Below are 19822 nucleotides of genomic sequence, written 5' to 3' on the forward strand. Positions count from 1 at the left end.
AAGCAATATGTTCAAATAGCAGGCGAATGTTCATCCACCTTACCTGTTTTATCTGGTGTGCCACAAGGTTCGGTTTTAGGACCAATTTTGTTTCTACATGTAATGACATTAGATGAAATTACATGCAAATGACGTTGCTAATGACTTGCATCCTAACAATGAACTACGTCTAGTTGTGGATGATTGCCTTCTTTCCTGTCGCGTTAGGAATGTCCAGGATCAAGTGTTATTGAACTAATGCTAGCAAAGAATGTTTGACTGGTGTGTTACGTGGGACATAAAAATTAATTTTGATAATTTCGACTTCGAGCTGCCACCTCAGGCCACCACAGCAAGAACTGGCGGACTATTCATCAATAAAGTTTCTTCTTCTTCTTCTTCGATAAATCAGCTTACATGAATCTAACAAGAAAACCCCATTGCTTTTAACTCACAGAATAAATAATAGTCCCTTCAAGATGTTAGTAAGCTTACGTATCTCGGGGTCACAATCCCGCACAATTTGAACGGGAACGAACACACTGAAAACATTTGTGGTTCTGCTCAACGCAAACTCGGCCTGTTAAGGCGAAAGTTGAAAGATGCTACACCCAAGGTAAAGCTCAAGGCGTACTAAACAATTGTGCGGTCCACACTGGAATACGCGTGTGTAGTCTGGGATCCGCACCAAGTGGGCTTGATAAATATACTGGAACAGATTTAAAGACTAGCCGCACGGTTTATCTTTAATGCTTACCATAGAGCGCAGTCTGTAACTGCGCTATTATCTTGTGCTGGTTTGCCCGAACTCGCAATGTGCAGAAAGATAGGCAGGTCGAAATTCTTGTGCCAACCGTATAACAATAAATTCAATTTGGACTCCAGACTATACTTGCGTCCCCCTGGACGAGTATTCCCACGCACAGGTCACCCTCATGCTGTAATACCCTATGTGCCACCGCATTGAGGCCTTCAAAGTTTCCTTTCTTGTGAAAACTATAGTCGATTGGAACAGCCTTGACGCAGATGTATTTATTGAAACGCACAGAACTGAATCATTTGAGCCTAAACTGTCATTATATGTTTGCAGAATGCATTGTATGTTTATTGCGGAACTGACGTTGCGTGTTGAGAACTCTTTTTCTCCCACCCCTGTAACAGCCCGCAAGGGCTAGCAGTATTGGAAATAAATAAATAAATAAACCTATGGACCCACTTTGATTAAGGCGATTAACCTAGCAACTAGCTGAGAAATCTGTATGTTACCGACTCCAGTTAATGAAAATGAGATTCAGGCAGTTAATAATAATATTAAAAAACAAGCAAAGAACAAGGATAAGACCGGAATGTAAGCAACGCAGATTGCATAGTGCTGTACTGTGAAACAACAAAACTAAGGCACGATTTTCTTTTGTTCTTACGTTCGACAGACACGGTAGCGAGGTTTGTTGCTTTATGTATTTCTTTATTTGTATATTTCAAGCAGCCAAATTCATCAGTCAGGCTATGAGTCAGTCAAATGAATACTGAAATTCTCTGTTAACGTTGCTGGTACTTTCAGCAATTAAGTTGCAGTTAGACAAGATAAGGAATTAAGTCAGTTTAATGCAGTCTTCTCTGTTAGCTGTGCTGGTAGCTGCTTCCACGGAGAAGGAGATGGATTCTCTGACGGTTACTTTCTGAGATACCACTTTCAGAGCGCGCTGATTTGCTGGTTGAGCAATACCGTTTGACGTGACTGGCTCGTTGAGGAAAACCGCTCCAGGAATCACTCAATCCAGTAATCAGTAACACGCCATGCACTAACTTACGCGAAAGTGATAGTACCGCTGAAAGTGACCACCCGAGCATCACTTTCTCTGCTGCTATATCTTGAACAAGAGAGATGTACGCAAGGAGATGGAGACGGAAAAAATTCACAGTGGTCGAAGAAGGGATGAAGCTGAAGGCTACATTTTGACAACTAAATTTCCCCAGGCCTTAAGACCAGTTTACTCGTTTGAAGCGCTGGTTCCAGCGACATTTTTTCTTCTACCACTCTTGGGGAGTTACATTGTGAATAATAAGAATTGCGGGTGCAAGATATATGGCGAGAAATAGGAGATCTCTGAATGCATTAAACGATCAGCAACAGCTAGAACTACTGCTACTTCTTACCACTGGCTACTTACTACTTACCACATAAACAAGAACAACGAGAATGAAAGCAAACATGAGCCAACACCAATAACGAACAATAACTTATGCGTGCCAACAACAGGTTTGGAGGAAGAAGAATGAGCGCAACACAGAAAAAAAAATAACCATTTCTATTGCGATAATATGAGTGATCCACTGCAAGGACACTCTCTTAAGAGGAAGCTTTAGCTCGGGTGCTCCTATCTAAATACATGTAAAAAGAGAATTCGTTTTTCTCGGCAACCACTGCACCAATTTTGACGAGGTTTGTTGCATTTAAAAGAAAAACTTAAAGTATAGTGACTGTTGGTTTCGAATTTTTGAGTTAGGTCGTCAATATTTTATTAAAAACTAGCGAAAATCCGAAATTTTCAAAAAACCAAACTGTCAAGTTTACAACTCCCTAACTCCTAAAAGAAAAACGATAATACAATTCTGTGAAATGCATCTAATAGTACATCCAAAGCGGACAAAATTGATATATTACACATGAATCTCAAAAAATTTAGTAACATGGAAATACAGCTTTTGCAGAACCCTTGTAAACAACGTAACAAATTCACGTAAGATGTAAAATGACATATCGAATTTGTCCGCTTTCAATGATCTAATGGATGCCGTTCACAGAACCGCGATATCTGTCTTTGATACAGAGCTATCAATTTTTAAAAATTGTGCTTCTATTTTTTTCAAACGCTCAAATATTTGAAAATCGTTTTAAGAAAATTGAAGCCCTAAATAGAAATTCCGCTTCCAACAGTCACTAGAATTCAACTTTCTCTTTCAAATGCAACAAATTTCATTAAAATCGGTCGAGGGGTTACCTCATAAAAACGTTTTTGCGTTTTACATGTATTTGAATAGGCCGCGTCGGAGTTGGGCCCGAGCTAAAGCTTCCTCTTAAACGCTGATCGTAGCTTCAGGCAACCAGTTAAAGAGAAGAGAAATTGAAATTTGTTACCAGTCCGTGTTTGCATGGCAGTCTATTAGTTCTGTTAGTATCAGTTTTCTCATTATCAGGAAGTTGGAGAGTGCCGGTGATGGTGGCACTCGCTTTCGAGTAACCGAAGAAAGGTGTGTGATATTCTTCCAGTGTGGAGACCGACGATGGGCAAGACGGAGATGGACAGCGTGCCCACAAGGACAATGACGTCGGCAGCAGAATCAGGGGCCACCGGCGGCACGGGGGCTTCTGGGACGGCAGTTTCAGCCGATGCTACCACGTAGGCAGCGCCGAGCACATTCGCCGCCATCCAAGGCCGTGTTACATAGTCACATTTCACATTGAATGGCCGACGCCACGATTTCAAGAGCATAAACAAGAGTAACGATTGAGAAATGTGTTGTTAAGCTAATAAACGCAATAATTGGAAAATGCGATCCCAGCTGTCTCGTTATTTACCCTTGACGACGCCCGGCACCACAGTTTGAATGGCGAAATAAAAGCCACTAAAAATGCGTTAATAAACCATGCGAATAAAAAGGAAATTGCCATTGTTACTTATTATTGTGACCTCATTAACGTCTGCTCATAGCTGTGGATTGTAATTACGCTTAAAACAAGAATGTGGTGCGAAAACGCATGAACCGTACCTGTAATATACGCAAAAGATTTTTCAACTGCCGATGTTACAAATTTGGCAATGGAAACAAAACGAAGCTCATAAATTCAATGAATATAAAAGGTTATTACAAAAGTATGATCATTATAACCTTTCGTAAGACAGATCACTCCTGCATTTTACTTATACCTAAATCAGTAGAAAGCTGCACCATTACGTGGTCACAGCAGAATTATTGCGATAAAGCTGTATAATACATTGCTGCCTCAGTTTGGACAAAATAAAGAAAAGTGATATTACTTAATTGCGTGTCTTTAAGCTAGTTATCTCCATAAGTCTAAAGGGCCGTTATGAGATACCTTTATTAAAAATTATACACGACACTTTACAAGAACACAACTGCAGATGAAATGTTAGTCAGCCATGGCCTGCTCTATTCTGTATACAAGCCCGAAATGAGACCTTTAGGGAACCGGTCAAAAACCCGTGCCAAATTTGCAGGAGGGAGGACCAATATGCCTCAGCAACACTGAAACAAAAACACGACGCCGGAGAGTTCACTTTTTGTTAGGAGAGTTCGATTAAAAAATGAGAGAAAATACAAACCAGAAATCAAACTTTATTTTGAACCTCTCATACTACGGCACTCGGGAAATAGCACAAGCCTTGAGACGTTCCAAAAACTCGGTGGACATCCTAACTCAATTCTCAAATGTTGCGCAATCAACCATAATGAAAATATCCTCTTCACACATTCGAAATCTAATAAAAGCACAGGCATTGGCACGTCTCACGAGTTGTGCGGACATCGATATAATTCCGATATGCAGCGTTCTTTCTTATAAACAGATAGGATTAATCAAAAACCACGCAAACTTAAGCCAAAGTAAATTGCTCCAGAGGGATTCATCCACACGATGTTTGCACGTTTGCGCTAACTGTGAACACTGCTTTCTGCTTCTGGGCGTATGTTCGGGCAGTCGGGCATACTGTCGACGTTCGGTCTGCTCTCGAAGAAACGGACCAAGGCCTTCGCGAGGCGCGTGCGGGCATAGGCGCCGCTCAGAACGATGGGACAGCCGCCGCTGTGGTCGGCGTACTCGAGGCCGTAGACGGCCACGCCGTAACTCAGTCCCAGGTGCCTCTCCTTGGCGAGACAGAGCTGAAACGGGTTTCAGGCACAGACAGGTATAAGACTGTGCGGAACTCACACTAGAAAACATTTGCGTTTTGCGCGCTCAGCGCGAGGTCGCGGGTTCGACTCGCGAACGCGGCGGCCACATTTGGGTCGGGGCGGAATACGAACGCGTGTTCTGAGATTGAGGTACACGCTAAGAATCCCCGGGTGGTCGAAGATGTTCCGGAGTCCTCCAGTACAGTATCTTTCAGCCTCAGTGTTTTTTCGTGAAGTTAAACCCTACAATCAAATGAATGAATGAATGAGTGAATGAGTCAATGCACGAAGATATCGGTCCGTATTGTGGAGTGACGAGCTTTGACCCACCACAGCGGCTCAGCGGCTACAACGTTGCGCTGGTGAGCACGACGTTGTGGGTTCGATTCCCAACAGTGGCGGCAGCATTTAGATGGCAGCGGAATGCGGCCGCCGCACTCATTGTCATGCACGAAATCTTGCGCATTGGGTAATAATTGCATAGCCTTTTTCTTTCATTTCGGTTGCCATATACTCGTATGCCTATTATTGCAATCAACTAGCAATTAGCTTTCCCGTAATTAACAAAAAATATTTTTGAGTTTCGGGCGCCACAACCGCGATCTGATTACGAGACACGCCACAGTGAGAAACTCCGAATTTAAATCTGAACACGTATAATTCTTTAACGGGAACTCAATGCAGGGTATACGGGCATTTTCTCAATCCTTTCCCATCGAAATGCGGCTGCCACGTTCAGGATTTGATCCATCGACCTCGTGCTTAGCACCGGAAAGCCATAGCGACTATAAAGCACCACGGCAGATTTTCCCTCGCTTCTGTTTCATTTTATCCTGCAACAGCACACAAAGAACTCCTCAGTTTGATTAGGACAAAGAAGCACTGATACCGACAGCAAGGCTTATCGCTGCGCTCGAACTCGTCGAACGGTGTTCTAACGATAAGCGGTTCGGACAGGCTGGCGCGAGACAGCCCGCAAGCCAAGTAGGCAGGACGTGCAACGCTCTGGCAGCTACCGGGCACCTGTAAAGCCTGTAATGGGATTACACCGGCGCCACAGCGCTGCACGTAAGCGCCAACTTACGGTCAATTCGCACGACCTTCCGCACGCGGTGGGCGAAACTGCGCACGTTGCACACGGGCGCACCTATTTCGGTTTATACGCGCGCTGAAGGCGTTCGGAAGTCGGCCCTAAAGAGCCCTGACGCCAGCGCCAGTAAAACTTCATCTATTTCTGATTGTGAGAGCTAATATAGTTTCGCGATCTTCATGTGTCTGTGGAGGGCACTTTGGGTGGGGTGGAAAGCGGCAAAGGTGCTTCAACCCCTTCCGCGCCTGTGCATGGTTTTCTGTGCAGCTGAGCGCATACGTGGGCTACGCTCTGTCTTGGAGGTGCAGTCGAACACCTCTACAACGAAAGCCTCTACAGCGAGATGACCTGTACAACGAAGGATTAATTATGCACTTGCTGGGTTTCTATGTTTCATAGGTATTGTGAACACTTTTACAACACAGGCAAGCACAACGAAGTTGCCTGAGCAACGAAGGAATTTGGTGACCCCGGAGGCTGATTTGTTGCTTAACAATGAATCCCACATAGCGGTACCAACACTGCCCTTCGCAGAGTTTCCTTAGGTGCGCTCTGCGCTAGCACTAACGACAGCGCTAGCTGTCATTAGTGCTAGCGCTTGACGTTAGTGCTAGTGCTTGAAGCTTGACGTGAGGGCTGAAATGAGTGCTGACTCACTTGACGCGCGTGCTTATTTCAGAAGCAGTCCTGCTACGAACATCTTGAAGGTGCAGCGCAAGACGACTAAGACAAAAAGAAGGAATGACACAGCGCTCTTGCGTTTTGTCTTAGCCGTCTTGCGCTGCCCCTTCAAGATGTCCAACCAGTAACAACTTGCCCAACTGTCAATTCTTCTACAGTCCTGCTATCCTGCTTCAGTAATTGCTCAAATCGTACGCTGCTTTCTCTAACGCGTCAGCGGGTGTGATAGCTGACGAACACGTTACATTTAATGACGAAGGAATGATCTAATCGCAACTTGATGACTGACGACATCAAGACATTTAGGGTGCATCATCGTAAGGTTCGTGAAACAGCTCAAAACTAGACAGGGACAAAAGGATGATAAAATGACAACTCGCCGTGTTGTCATTTTTGCCTTCCTTTTTTCTGTGTCTTGTTTTGCGCTGTTACGAACCATACGATGAATCCCAACCAAGTGGCCCAACTGACCGTCTCGATACAGTCCATGTATGGTGGAATAGATGCAAATGTCTACAAAGAGAACAGTGATGAATATAATGTAAACGAACTATGTGCTTTGATGGAAAGGGAGGCGATTTCAGCAATCGATCATCCGCTGCTTCAATCGGCATAGCTCTTGCGTTTCGCCGCCGAACATGCTCTGAACCTTGACGCAATAAGGTTGGCCGCCGTCGCACATTTTGTCAAAAGAATTGTGCACAAAAACACTTAGCGATCTATTTCACAAAGTATCTTTTGAATTCATGTTAGAGAAACGTTTTTTTTTATTGAATGCACTTACTTAGCCTGCTCTATTGTGTGCTGTACAGTGCGCGACAATTACAACGAAGTGACCTGCATAATGCAGCATTCTGGAGGTCCCGGGCGCTTCGTTATAAAGGGGTTTGAGTGTAATGCGTGGCTGGTGCACAGAATGGTCGAGCCTAGATCTCCGGCTCCTTGACGTGCGCTGTCTTCTCGCACGCCTAGTCTTGGAGGTGGCGCAATCTTCAGTGTCGAACACACGTTGAAGCGGCAGGAAGCACGAAGCTTTCGCTCGTTTAGGCCAGCGCTCTTCTTCACGTCAGCCTTGTGGCAGCGAGCGTTGGCGGTCACCGAGTAAGGTCTCTTTATGTATGCGTGTACGCACGGGGCACCGTGCTTGTTAACTGAATGAGTAAGCGAATGCTTACTGCAATTAATACGCCCGATAAAGCTAGAAACCTTACTTTGTAGTTTTTAATACTTTTACGTAGCTGTTTACGTAGTCATTACGTAGTCCACTCGCCTGCACCCGTCGTCAATGCGCTTAAAACAATTTTAAGTTTGCCTTACCAACAAGACCATGCGTTAACGATTGTCGAGTTTGTTTGCAAATTTACTTTGAAAACTATTCATACCAAAGTTCAATATAACATGTGAGGGGTCTCATGAAGATATCGGTAAAGCGGACAGGCTCGGATGGTGTCGCTCAATTTCAGGACTGCCGGCTATGATCGCTGCTACACTGTCACTTAAATGTCGCTTTCTTTTGTGGCAAGACGTTTATTACTGTTCGAGCCGTGTGATTTTTTATGCGCGGTCGTTTGCTTTGGACACAACCATCGGACACGCAGAGTCACTGAGTATGTTGCAATGCGTACATACGTGCCGCTCTATAGCGATCCTTTCACGCCAACATGGGCCCCTGTAGATACGGGACTGGCTAGGTATAGTGGTGGTGGATGACACTCTTTGACGCCGTATCGGCGCCCTGGGTATGCGCCACTCGGTCTGTGTTGGTATTCAATGAACCTGTTTGTTTCCAACTTGGATCACTGGGTATATGCTAAAAGGTGAGTGCTACTCTTCAATGAACGTCTTTGACGCCAACTGGAGTAACTAGCTATGTTCCACTGGGAATGTGCCGCTCTTCCATCAACCACTCGGCCACTTGGATGATTGAGTAGGTGCCACTGGCACTGGCAGGCACCAGTGTGCCACGCTTCAAGTCTTGGAGGCCACGAGGACTTCTCGGCAGGGCCTTCAGATGGCGCAGCGTGTCCAGAAAAAAGCACTCGTGCTTCTTTCTGGACGGTGGCCCCATGACGCGTTTCTCAGCGTTCGCACGCACCAGCGCACCGAGAATCTCTGAGGCCCCGCGCAGGCTTTGCGGCAGCGGCGCTACATGGCGCGGAATGTTTTTAGGGAAGCGCGAAAGAGGAATCCCACTGTAGTACTCGTCTCACACGTAACTCCTTTTGATGGTGGCAGTACGTTGTGCCGCTATACTGATTCCGTGTTAAAAGTGTTACCATCGGCAGTCGTCAGGAGATATGTTCGGCCGCTTTTCTTGTTAGGGAATATAAAATAGGTCATAAAAATAGGTTGGGAAGAGATCTCATACTACGGGTACCAGTTACAGGATATTAAGGGGAGCTGACATTAAAGGGCTCTAGTTCTGAGCATTGTGAGTAAATTGTTAAGTATTCACCTCAGGAGTAAAGGTCTGCAGCGCTGGGTGGAAGATTGGGCGGCACATTATGAATGTTGCGGCAACGTTCAATGTCTGTTTTCCTAGGAGAATCGCATGTTTGGTAATTTTTTCTATACTGAACGCTTGCTTTCCTTCAGGTATCCTTACCGAAGGGCTACAAGGACAATTATGCGGCGCGGTAACGGATCCCGACAGGACATATGCGAAAGCGCTACTGGAACATGTGTGTCTCTTGGATCGATAGTTGAAAATCATGGGTTCGGAAGCTTACCTTTTCAGCCAAAGTAAACTCATTGTCGTACAGAATAGTCCACTGTCGCTTCTTGGAAAAAGTTGCTCTGCCGGTGTAGAAGGCGTCCTGACGGCGGTTGCGCAAATAGTCTCTATTTGTGCAGAACTGCGCGAGAAGGAAAACGCGGTAAGATAAAGGAACATAGCCGCAGGAATAGGACCAAGATTTGACTGTTTGCGACACAGACGGGGCGAACCTGAGTTTCTAAGGGGGCTAACATGCTCGCAGGCATCAGGCACGTGAGAGGCAGGGTTGTCGAGACACGAGTGAAACTCACAGGCAGCGTATACCTCCAATAAGTTACCGTAAAAGGCCAACAGTAACAAAATTTCGGATTACATACTAAGGCTACTTTCAGATAGCGTACATCCAAAGTGGTCTCGATGCAAGGTTTCACATTTGAAGCATACAAGCGGACGAGTTTCAGAAAGGTCGCAAAAGTATAGACGTTCTTCGTATCGTAAAATTCGTGACTTTCAAAAAACGCCTTCATTACAGGGCGCCGAAAGTGACGCATGATTTACGCGCGCAGCTGCTCGGCATCACTCCAAAAACTGGCCGCCGCTCGCGGATGCCCGCGGTACGCTGAAAGGACCTTGTATGGAACGTGCTGGGTTTATGTCACGTAAACCCAGCAGGTTTATGTCATCAGATAATCAGAAAGTGCACGCGTCGTCTGCTTACACACAATATTTAAATGCTGTCAGTAAACAAAAAATTGACATTTACCAGCCTTGTAGCTTTAAAAAGATCGCTCGACTAGTATACGACTCATTTATAGCCAATTAAGCCCAAGCGAGATTCCGTTGTAGCAGGCAAGGACGTGCCCCAGACAACGGAGGCTTGAAGTCGCAAATCAGGGCAAGAGTGCCTGACGAGTTCCTAGCTTATGTTGCACTTACGTTGTATGAATGGCGTTTAGCTGATAATAAAATTATTGGTGTGAGAAATCATCCACATCATCCAAATCAGGGTGGTGCTTCTTTCTCTTGAAATAGTACACAAATAATTTTCGCTTATTGCTGCTCTGTGCTTGATGAAAGTTTGCAAAAAGATCTTATTTTACAGAGCGGAGCGTTCAGTATAGCCCTTCTCAGTTACTTGCATAGTTTGTAAAAAAAAAAAAAACTGAGGTTGTAGGCAACCCTTACATAATGGCTGCTTAACGCAGCCGTACACAGGCGGCTACAGGAGTAAATGCTAACGACGCTTCAGCAGATTGTTTTTTCAATGAACATAGGCAACTGTGGCAAATGCTACACTAAACGATCCTGACTATAAAATTGCGTACCCGCCGTGGTTGCTCAGTGGCTATGGTGTTGGGCTGCTGAGAACGAGGTCGCGGGATTGAATCCCGGCCGTGGCGGCCGCATTTCGATGGGGGCGAAATGCGAAAACACCCGTGTACTTAGATTTAGGTGCACGTTAAAGAACCCAAGGTGGTCGAAATTTCCGGAGTCCTCCACTACGGCGTGCCTAATAATCAGAAAGTGGTTTTCGCACGTTAAACCCCATAATTAAGCTTTCATAAAATTGCATCTTCCTTCATAACTTTAGTTAGTACAAAGCGACGATAAGTGCAAGATTATTTTTAACAGTACCCGTATTTCTTTCCTAAACTTATCAAGCCAATTAGTCTCTGCGGGCAGCGTAATAATTGAGAATTCTTCCGTCTATAACGCGATATTTGAATGAAAAGATATCAATTCGCAAAGTTACAAGGCTGTCTGAAGCCAAAAATGGCAAGTTTTGACAGATTCACGTCGTGCCCATCACACGCATGTTGGATGAACCGCCATATGTACGGATCCCGTAGACAAGTGGAGTCCCAGCTGTTTCCGCTTGAGTTGCGTTTTGTACGATCGTGATAATTTCCGCACGCATCCCCAAAACAATTTTGTGCTTCGATGAGCGGGAAAGGACGCTCGCTGGAATCCTGCCAAACAGTTCCATGATGTGTTTCATTGGCGTGAAAATGTGCATCCTATACGATACTCACTTGAGACACGGGAATCAGGTATCTGCCCGTGAACGATGTGCACTGCATGCCGGGCAGGAATCCGGTGGCGTCGGAACTCGTTACAGGGTCCGGATGCGCCGGTTTGTAACGTCGCGCGAAAAGCGCCACCGAGACGGCCAAGGAAGTCGTGTCGTAGTTGATGTTCTCGAGCATCGCCACAGCACTGAGCTGGAAGGCGAGAGGCAGGGCGCGTCAAATACAAATACTTGCCAAGTGTTAAGCTTTTACTTGGCACTACGTTTATTTCTTTTATTCTGTTTACACTGTTATGGGTGTTCTTTTGCGAGACATGCTCAAATTACCGGTGGTTCTCCCGTCACTATGTTGACGCAGCCATTTATAGAAATGCCGCTCAGCCCTCAATGTGTACGGGACTGTGTGTGAGCTGCATCGCTAAGTTGTACTACAGCGAAGTTTGCCGCTTTCATTCTTGTCACTGGCTGAACGTGCTATTTACTTATTGCCCTAAAGTACGCCTGATGAAGGGCTTGAGTGCGAGTTCGTCCTGAATAGCTTGCCTGCTTGCGGCCGTCATGACGTCGTGACCGCGAGAATATGGATGCTACGAGTGTACCAGATGCAGGCAAGTAGATATGATGAACGCAACCACATACCAGAGGAACATTCAGCATTATGTTTATTGCGGTCCCCGTATTCAGCTTTTCTGGACAGGCATCAACTAGCACCCCAAGCGGACGCGGCACGAAGCCAGCGCGGTTTAAATGGAAGGAGTGGGTTTTTCGCGAATAATTGAAAGTGCAGGTCGATTATTGAAAAGGGCATGTGGTAGACATGGTCTAGAAGACAATCCACGCGAGAAAAATGCAGTGATCACACTGTGGAAACTTAGAATCTTGTTCCCAGAGTGGTTAAAGACTCGGCAATTGAAGCGTGCGGAAACGACGGATAGTTGTACTCGATTTTCGAGACAGAAATGGCAGCTGTGATAAAACTACGGCTGATATCGTATAAGCCACTAGAACGTATGGGGTCCGGAGATTCAGCTTTCAATTCATGCCTATCTCGAAACTCTACACATGGCGTAACACTGTTCCCAAAAGCAATTTTTGAAACACAGTTGTGTAAATTCACGGGGCATCTCTAAAAACCCGAGCTTATCACTGCGCGAGCGTTGGAACCCATGGACGAGTGGTTTAATCCGCTCGCAACTACCATTCTGCTTTATGCTGGCAGTGGTTCGATAGGGTGCTGGGCGGTCTTTTTTTTTTACCGCCACGTAGGACTGAGTTCGACAGTCTCCCACCACATTGTCAAAACACAGAATTCAGGATTTGGGTTTGGTTTTGGTTTTCTGCGGAAGTGCTCTTCAAATGTTACATTTTTTATTTTTACTTCCTAAACATAAAAATGGGTGTTGAGTTGTTAAGTCATCGCTTTTATTACACACACACACACACACACACACACACACACACACACACACACACACACACACACACACACACACACACACACACACACACACACACACACACACACACACACACACACACACACACACACACACACACACACACACACACACACACACACACACACACACACACACACACACACACACACACACACCTAGACCGAGAATGTTCGCGATAGGTAAAATGTACATAGTTCTGACTGATTTGTATCGAGATAATGCTGGTTTCTTTTACTCCTTGTATAAAGTGTGTTTTGTAATTGGTTTTATGTCGCGTTTGTAGCTTCACTAAAATATTTGTTAGGTCATATTGTTGTTTCAGTAGAAGACCCAGTTGTCTGTGCGGTTTTCATCATATTCGTTTTGCTTGCGTAGCAGGGTCGAAAGAGTGTTTATGCAAGAACTGTCTGCACTGGTTCCAATGAAGAGGGCTAGGTCGAATAATAAGCAAATAAACTAAGTAACATTTCCATTCTGTACTCTCTGCAATAGCAGGACTGCTGGACTCCTCATCTCCTAGGCATCAACGGAACACGGATGATTTACGCTACCTGACTTTCTCGATATCGCCCATCAGAGTTGAATGGAGTCGGGTAGATCATCTTGCAGTCTGTCCCGAACTGCCGGTCATCGTATCGGATGTGGCCATGAGCAATAATCAAATCCGGCATGTATACTTGCCTGCAGATATAACGATTGCGTACCTTTATCTACGGAAACATACGCACTGAACTATCAACTAAAGGCACCACACTACTTGCAATATTACTTGGCACAGGAAAGACTTAGCGCGCAGTTCTGCCCGACAAAGTCGTAATCCTTTTCTCACCTCATGGTGTCTAGAGCACCCTTGATGTCTGTGTCTTCCAGGAAAAGGCCTATGGCCAAATAAGATGCCTCCGCCGCCTGACTACGTTGCATTTGCAGCAAGGCGTGAAGGCTCTGCAAAGAGCAATAAAAGACTCACACATGCTAGGCAGCCGCGAAGTTCGTGAGCTGAAAGCGCCGCATTTGAAAGAAATGCATGAACGAGCTAGTTGACATGGTATGCCTATTAGACAACTGATAAAAACCGACGTAGCTCAAGTACAGGTGCTAGCACAAAGTGAAATTTCTATTTGGGTGTGTACAGATAAAGCGGCAGCAATATCCAGAAATACCAATTGTAGCTCTCGGGAAAACATAATCGAAACTGCGCAAGAAGGGTCGTGATGTACGTACATCGTCATCAGGCTATATTCATGTCCACTGAAAGACGAAGGCCTCTCCCTGATATCGCCAGCTGATTCCAACTAGCAGCTGCAAATTTCATAATTTCATCACCCCACCTAGTCTTCTTCCGTCCACGACTGCGCTTGCCTTCTATTGGCGCTCACTATGTAGCTCTCATGGCCCACCGGTTATCCATCCTACGCATTACATGGCCTGCCCAGCTCCATTTCTTCTCTCTTGTTGTTAATTAAAATATCGGCTATCATCGTACGCTCTCTGATCCACACCCTCTGTTCCTGAATTATGGGGTTTTACGTGCCAAAACCACCTTCTGATTACGAGGCACGCCGTAGTGAAGGACTCCGAAAATGTCGACCACCTGGGGTTCTTTAACGTGCACCTAAATCTAAGTACAGAGGTGTTTTCGCATTTCGCCCCCATATAACCTCTCTTCCTGCCTCTTAACGTTACGCCTAACGTTTTTCGTTCCGTGGCTCTTTGCGTGGTCCTTAATATATTCTCGAGTTCCTTTGCCAACCTCTAAGTTTCTGCTCCAAGTGTTAGCACATGTAGAATGCAGCAATTGCACACCCTTCTTTTCAATGATAGTTCTAAGTTTCATTTGAGTTCTAAGCTTCCAGTCAAGATCTGGCAATGCCTGCCGTAGTACTCCAGCCCATATTTACTATAAATTTTATTCTCATTATCCTGGTCGTGAGCCACTATCACAGGAGCCCACGGCGGTGGCAGCACGTAGTTGATGCGAAGTGGCGGAAAACGACCGTGCTGCAATCGACTCACGAAGGGAAAGGTTGCGAAGGGAAGGTTTCCCGACCACACTGAGGCACAACTTCCACGACGCTGCGGAAGCAATCGGTGGGTTCGATCGCCCATGATGCGTAGTGCATAAGCTCTCCACCTGCGATACACTAGTGGTGCAGGTTGAGGGATCTCTACTTTATGCCTCTCTCCCTTTCCGCATATGCTTCCCAATGGGAGCACATATATAGTAACTGTAGTGATGCGCGGAGAGCAGCATCATGTGGTGGTGCTGCAGGGAACCGAGCGTTGCGTCCGGCGTCACGTGACTGAACTCTTTTATCTTATGCACTGGAAGTGCAGTGGAAGTGTACGTGGCATCGCGTGTCCTTCCACCAATGAAAACGTCTCCTGGTGTGCTGTGAAGCTGTGTGTTGCAGGCTGCAACGGCGACACGAAATTGGCGAACGAGCCAAGAAGAGCTACCGCTTTGTATCAAAGAAGTACCATGTGTATAGGCACACCAGAGGCTACACTACCTGCGCATCTTCACATTTTTCGCTCAAGTGCTGTATACGGAGCTCACCCTTTTTTTACACGTCTTGAGCGACGTGTAAAATCTCTTGAGCGGACCGGTTTGTTATACTGGAGCGGACCGCTTTGTAATCACATAATTTGCGAAGTGTAACGCTCAAAGACCCCAGGTGAAAGAAACACGGTGCTGCCTTTGTGAAGTAGCGTTCAGAGAGACCGCTTTGACAGCAAACTCACTCACCGCCAGGACGTGGATGATATCGCGGAAATCTTGATCGTCGTTTTGTCCCGCGTGCTCGATGGAAAGAAATCCGTAATGGCGTATGCCTCGCGTCCAGAGTTCTTCAATCTTGGAACGCCCTGCTGGTGTTTCAAGGTCCTGTGCCACCTCTGATTTCTTTCTGTGAGCGCAAAGGTAAACCGCAAAAATTACTTTATCAATACAGGTTGCTAAATAAATCCGATGGTGTGGTTAATTTCAAATAATTTATAAATTCCGCAGCGGGATTGTTCCTCTAACTAGCACACAAATTAGATTATCAGTGAATAAAGAACGAACCTCTGGTTGGTAAGTGGGTAGCCCTGTCGCACCAAGGCGATTCTAATTTCAGTTATTGCGTAGAAAACAGCGTCTAAGAGTGCTACATATTAAAGACGAATGCTTGAAGGCGCGCGCCCAGGAAAGTGGTCCGACATTGTTTAGCAACAAGGATAAGAAGGGTGGATACATTTTTGCTGGTCTGCTTAGAAAAAGAAAACGTTGAGGTTTCGCCAGATCAAGACTGCTAAAATAGAAGAAGGCATGAACATTTTTTGCTCAATTTCTTCTTGCTTGGCTTGAAAGCTGACATTAACATCGATGGTATAACTCTCGGCGACATCGGGTCTACTTGAACAAAACCCAGAAAAGAAAGTAGCGTGTATGCCAACACGCTTTGCAAGTGCAGCAAAACTTATACCCGTTTCCTCAGGTAGAACACGAGATAAACACTACCGGAAATCGCATCGAAAAGTCCAGAAAGGATATCTCAGCTTTGCTTTCTACAACGCTGCGTATGCTGAAATGCCCACCAAAGTACTCTAAATTGCTTCTGACGGAAAGCAGACAATGACTTATGTTGGTACTTCACGCTCCTGCTGTCACTGTCTGTTCGCGTACTGGTGGATGGATGGATGGATGGAGTAACTTTATAGAAAGGTCCTGCGAGCTACGGGGCGCAAGGTCCCATAGAGCGGGCTACTCCCACGTTGGGACCGGGAGTTGTAACTCCCTGGCCGCATCGTGGGCTCGCTGGACGGCCCAGAGCTGCTCCGCCAGGTCCGTGCTGCGTAATGCGTCTTGTAGCCTGGCGACATCAGTAGAAATGCACAAACTAGGCTACCAAGACGTCCTAGTGAGGTTCATAACTTTTTTTCTTTATTAGAGCATAAAAGATACAAATCAAATATTTTTCCAGCCCGCCAAAGCAATGATGCTTTTAAGCGGGACTGGGCAGTGCTGTGGCTCGAATTCCGCAGTCTTGTGCTCTAAGAACAGAGGAAACAACTGGAAGAAAAATTTACGACTCGTAACGACATGGTCTGGCAAGTAATTGAACTGTAACCCAAACAAAACATGACTATATAACATGTCGGACATTGCTTTTCTTTGTTCCTGATGACACGCACCAAACATGAAAAGAATATGAAAAAACGACCTCGATTGCTATTAGAGAATGCGCTTAGCATGCTTCAGGAAGTAGTTATTTGCGGCACTACATGTTGCACTAGGTGCTATCGATGCCGCTATACCTTTCCAACCGTGTCTTACCCGCACGCGGGGGCCAACCGGTACTTTGAGCGCCATTTCCTCAAGGACCGGTTCGGCACACCGGGTAATACGCGTGTGGTCACCGACGCTCTGCGAACAGAAGCGCAGCGTCCCAAACACCATTGTCTTCGCCTTTGACCAGAGGCGCAGTGTTTTAACGACAACGTCTCAAAACGCTTGCTGCAACTAGGTAAGAATGCGGGGATACGGTGATGATCATAATGATCAATCATTGGTGTCCCCTGTTAATGTTAGCGCAGAAAAATAGTCACATAGCCTGCTTGAATCAATGAAGGTATGCCACACATGGCATACATGCTTACTGTTGTAGCATTTTGCCTACATTTCCTTAATTTTTTCTCTCTTCCTTAGAACTTCCATATTTACCTTGTACACTTACCGAGACCCGCAACGCTTCGCTCACCACCATGCCACCTTACGATACCACCGGATACCACCGCTACCACTGCACAGTATTTGCCGCTGTGCTAGACCGCACAACCATTGGGATCGACCGACGAAAACGGTTACACAGTCACACGAAATCGCGGTCCCCAAGAATGTTTGAAGCAATACATGTACCAAAGAAGGTAGAATGCCCGCGCACCTGTAGTCAAAGGAAAGGCCGTACTGCGTGGCAGAATGAAGAGCCGCGTGACTGATCAAGTGTTCAACCGGAGCACTGAAGCGCGGACTCTGCAGCGTGTCCAGCCGGTCAACGTAGAGGCCGTCGTAAAAGGTGAAGTCGCACACGCCGTCCGCAGGCAGCGGCTGTGACTGGTTCGTCGCAGTCCCGAATACGCAGACCATGGGAAATCGCGTCATGGGGGTTTCTGCGAATCATCGACGTTAATTGTGGCGAATACCAAGGATGCATCAAGGTCCTGCCACAGAGGTACCAAAAGTGGCGTGAAACTATGAAGTCTCTCAAGCGTGGCACCATTCGAAATGCGCGTGGCATTCGCGCAGGCATACTAGGAATGTTTCAGCCTTGTGCATCGGGAGTTAGAACACGCGAACCACCGAGCGTTCAAGAGAACACCAACCATGTATACAAAGGAAGGCAAAAGAAGTACAAAATAAAGCAAGCAGGTCATGGGGCTTCGGCTAAGCGCGAAGCCAATCGGGTGCGGCTGTTTCGCAAACTCTCTAATATCCCTAGAGCTGAAAGCCATTTGCGGAGCGCTGTGGTCTCACAACTCTTATAGGCTGTCGAATGCGCGCTCTCTCTCCCAGTGTTATCAAATTCGACTGTGCATGAAAAAGACAAAGAAAAAAAAACTAGATAAATTGAAACCGAATTTCCTCCTTTCGTGGAAAGGACCCCGCTCCCCACGGCGGGGAAAAGAGGAAGCTAGTGTGAGGGCAACGTGCGAGCTTCATCATTCGCATTTGGACTTATTCATCGTCTTTCCTCATCGCCGCCTTCTTCTCACTGGTCTGGCGTGGATTTTCCGAATTAAAGCAGTGAGTTAGGCAACGCCTCATAATACGGCTGTTTCAGGTAACTTGAGCAAAGGATTAGAAATATAAAGCGGTGAACTGCAGCTGAATGATAAGAACGACGCACTGTTTGCCATGACGTGGTGCCCCTAAAAGTATTCTTTAGTCTCCTTAGTTAGTTGATTATCCCAGGTGAACTATAAAAATGTTTATTAGTCACTTGAGGTCCAAGTGCGTTTCTTTACGTTGCGAAGAGGTTTCAGAAACCAATCCAGTTCTTTTTTTGTGGCAAGCTACCTCCTGCATGGTGCTTTCTTTCACACGGATCGTAATTTTAAACGTACTTAATTTTATACTCGGGCGGCCATATGGTGGCCGGGTGAAAGGCACTTACGCGCCGGAAGGACAGGTTTGGTGGGAAGCGCAGTCGCCATCGATGATGGCGAGGGTAGCGGTCTGCTCGCAGTGCTTGCAACTCTGTCGATCACCTGAACTTCGGGCAACGGAGGAGGCTTCGTCGGCTCTGGGGTGAAATCTTCCTCCGTCTCGGTAGGGAGATGTTGCTCTGCACGCGCCAGTGTGCATTGTGACCATGAGATATGCGTAGTAAATGCGCTTGCGAAGAGTCGAAAAGAGCGAGCCCGACGATTCGACTTCAGCAGAAAAAAATTAAAGCCCGGACGTACGCGTGACAGCGTGAAGTAGCTCCCTCCTATGCGCTTGCCACGACTCGCGATGAATGTCGGTCAGCATCTAGAAAGGAGGTGAGCCAAGCGCACTCCATCCCGGATGGATGCTCTGCGAGATGTCACTTCGTATTGGGTTATTAGCAGTGCTTCGAAATGCGTGATCTGGATTTGGCCGCTGTCCTCTGGTCGAGCTGGTGCAGAATAAAGCCGGTTCGCACCACAAACCGCGGCCGAACGGCAGCGCACAGGCCAGCGATCATGCTCAAGCTGGGCTGTGAAAACGTGCACGACTCCTTTTTCACTGAGAAAGATGCAGGAACTGGGGACATTCATCACTGAACGAAATCGAACCTGACTGAGTATCTGTACAATCGTGAACCTTATAGCACGGCTTGACTTGTGTATCGCACTGATTCGTGTACCCGTTTTTTTTTCAAAGCGAAGCTTTCTTTGCCCTTTCTCTCTACTTTCCAGGCACTGCTGCTGCGGCTGTGGTCGGGCTCGCG

General features: G+C 46.3%; 1 protein-coding gene across 1 annotated transcript; it reads right to left on the reverse strand.

The window, feature by feature from the left end:
- Positions 1–4653: 4653 nt before the first annotated feature.
- On the reverse strand, positions 4654–18009 carry LOC142591440 (uncharacterized). The gene is made up of 7 exons (XM_075703768.1): positions 17792–18009; positions 15616–15775; positions 13699–13811; positions 13421–13550; positions 11414–11602; positions 9394–9519; positions 4654–4881 (listed from the first exon to the last, which is right to left on the reverse strand). The coding sequence occupies exons 1-7, from the start codon at positions 18007–18009 to the stop codon at positions 4654–4656; spliced, it is 1164 nt and encodes a 387-aa protein (XP_075559883.1).
- Positions 18010–19822: the final 1813 nt, after the last annotated feature.

This window comes from Dermacentor variabilis, chromosome 8 (genome assembly GCF_050947875.1).
Source record: "Dermacentor variabilis isolate Ectoservices chromosome 8, ASM5094787v1, whole genome shotgun sequence".
Taxonomy (NCBI): Eukaryota; Metazoa; Arthropoda; class Arachnida; order Ixodida; family Ixodidae; genus Dermacentor; species Dermacentor variabilis.

Bases quoted from the DNA above. Each gene is read 5' to 3' on its own strand.
- LOC142591440 (XM_075703768.1), bottom strand. From the start codon at position 18,009: ATGACGCGATTTCCCATGGTCTGCGTATTCGGGACTGCGACGAACCAG. The intron at 9,520-11,413 runs GTGAGTATCGTA...CTTCTCGCGCAG, and splicing joins ACCTGATTCCCGTGTCTCAA to TTCTGCACAAATAGAGACTA. The intron at 4,882-9,393 runs GTAAGCTTCCGA...AACCCGTTTCAG, and splicing joins AGTTTACTTTGGCTGAAAAG to CTCTGTCTCGCCAAGGAGAG.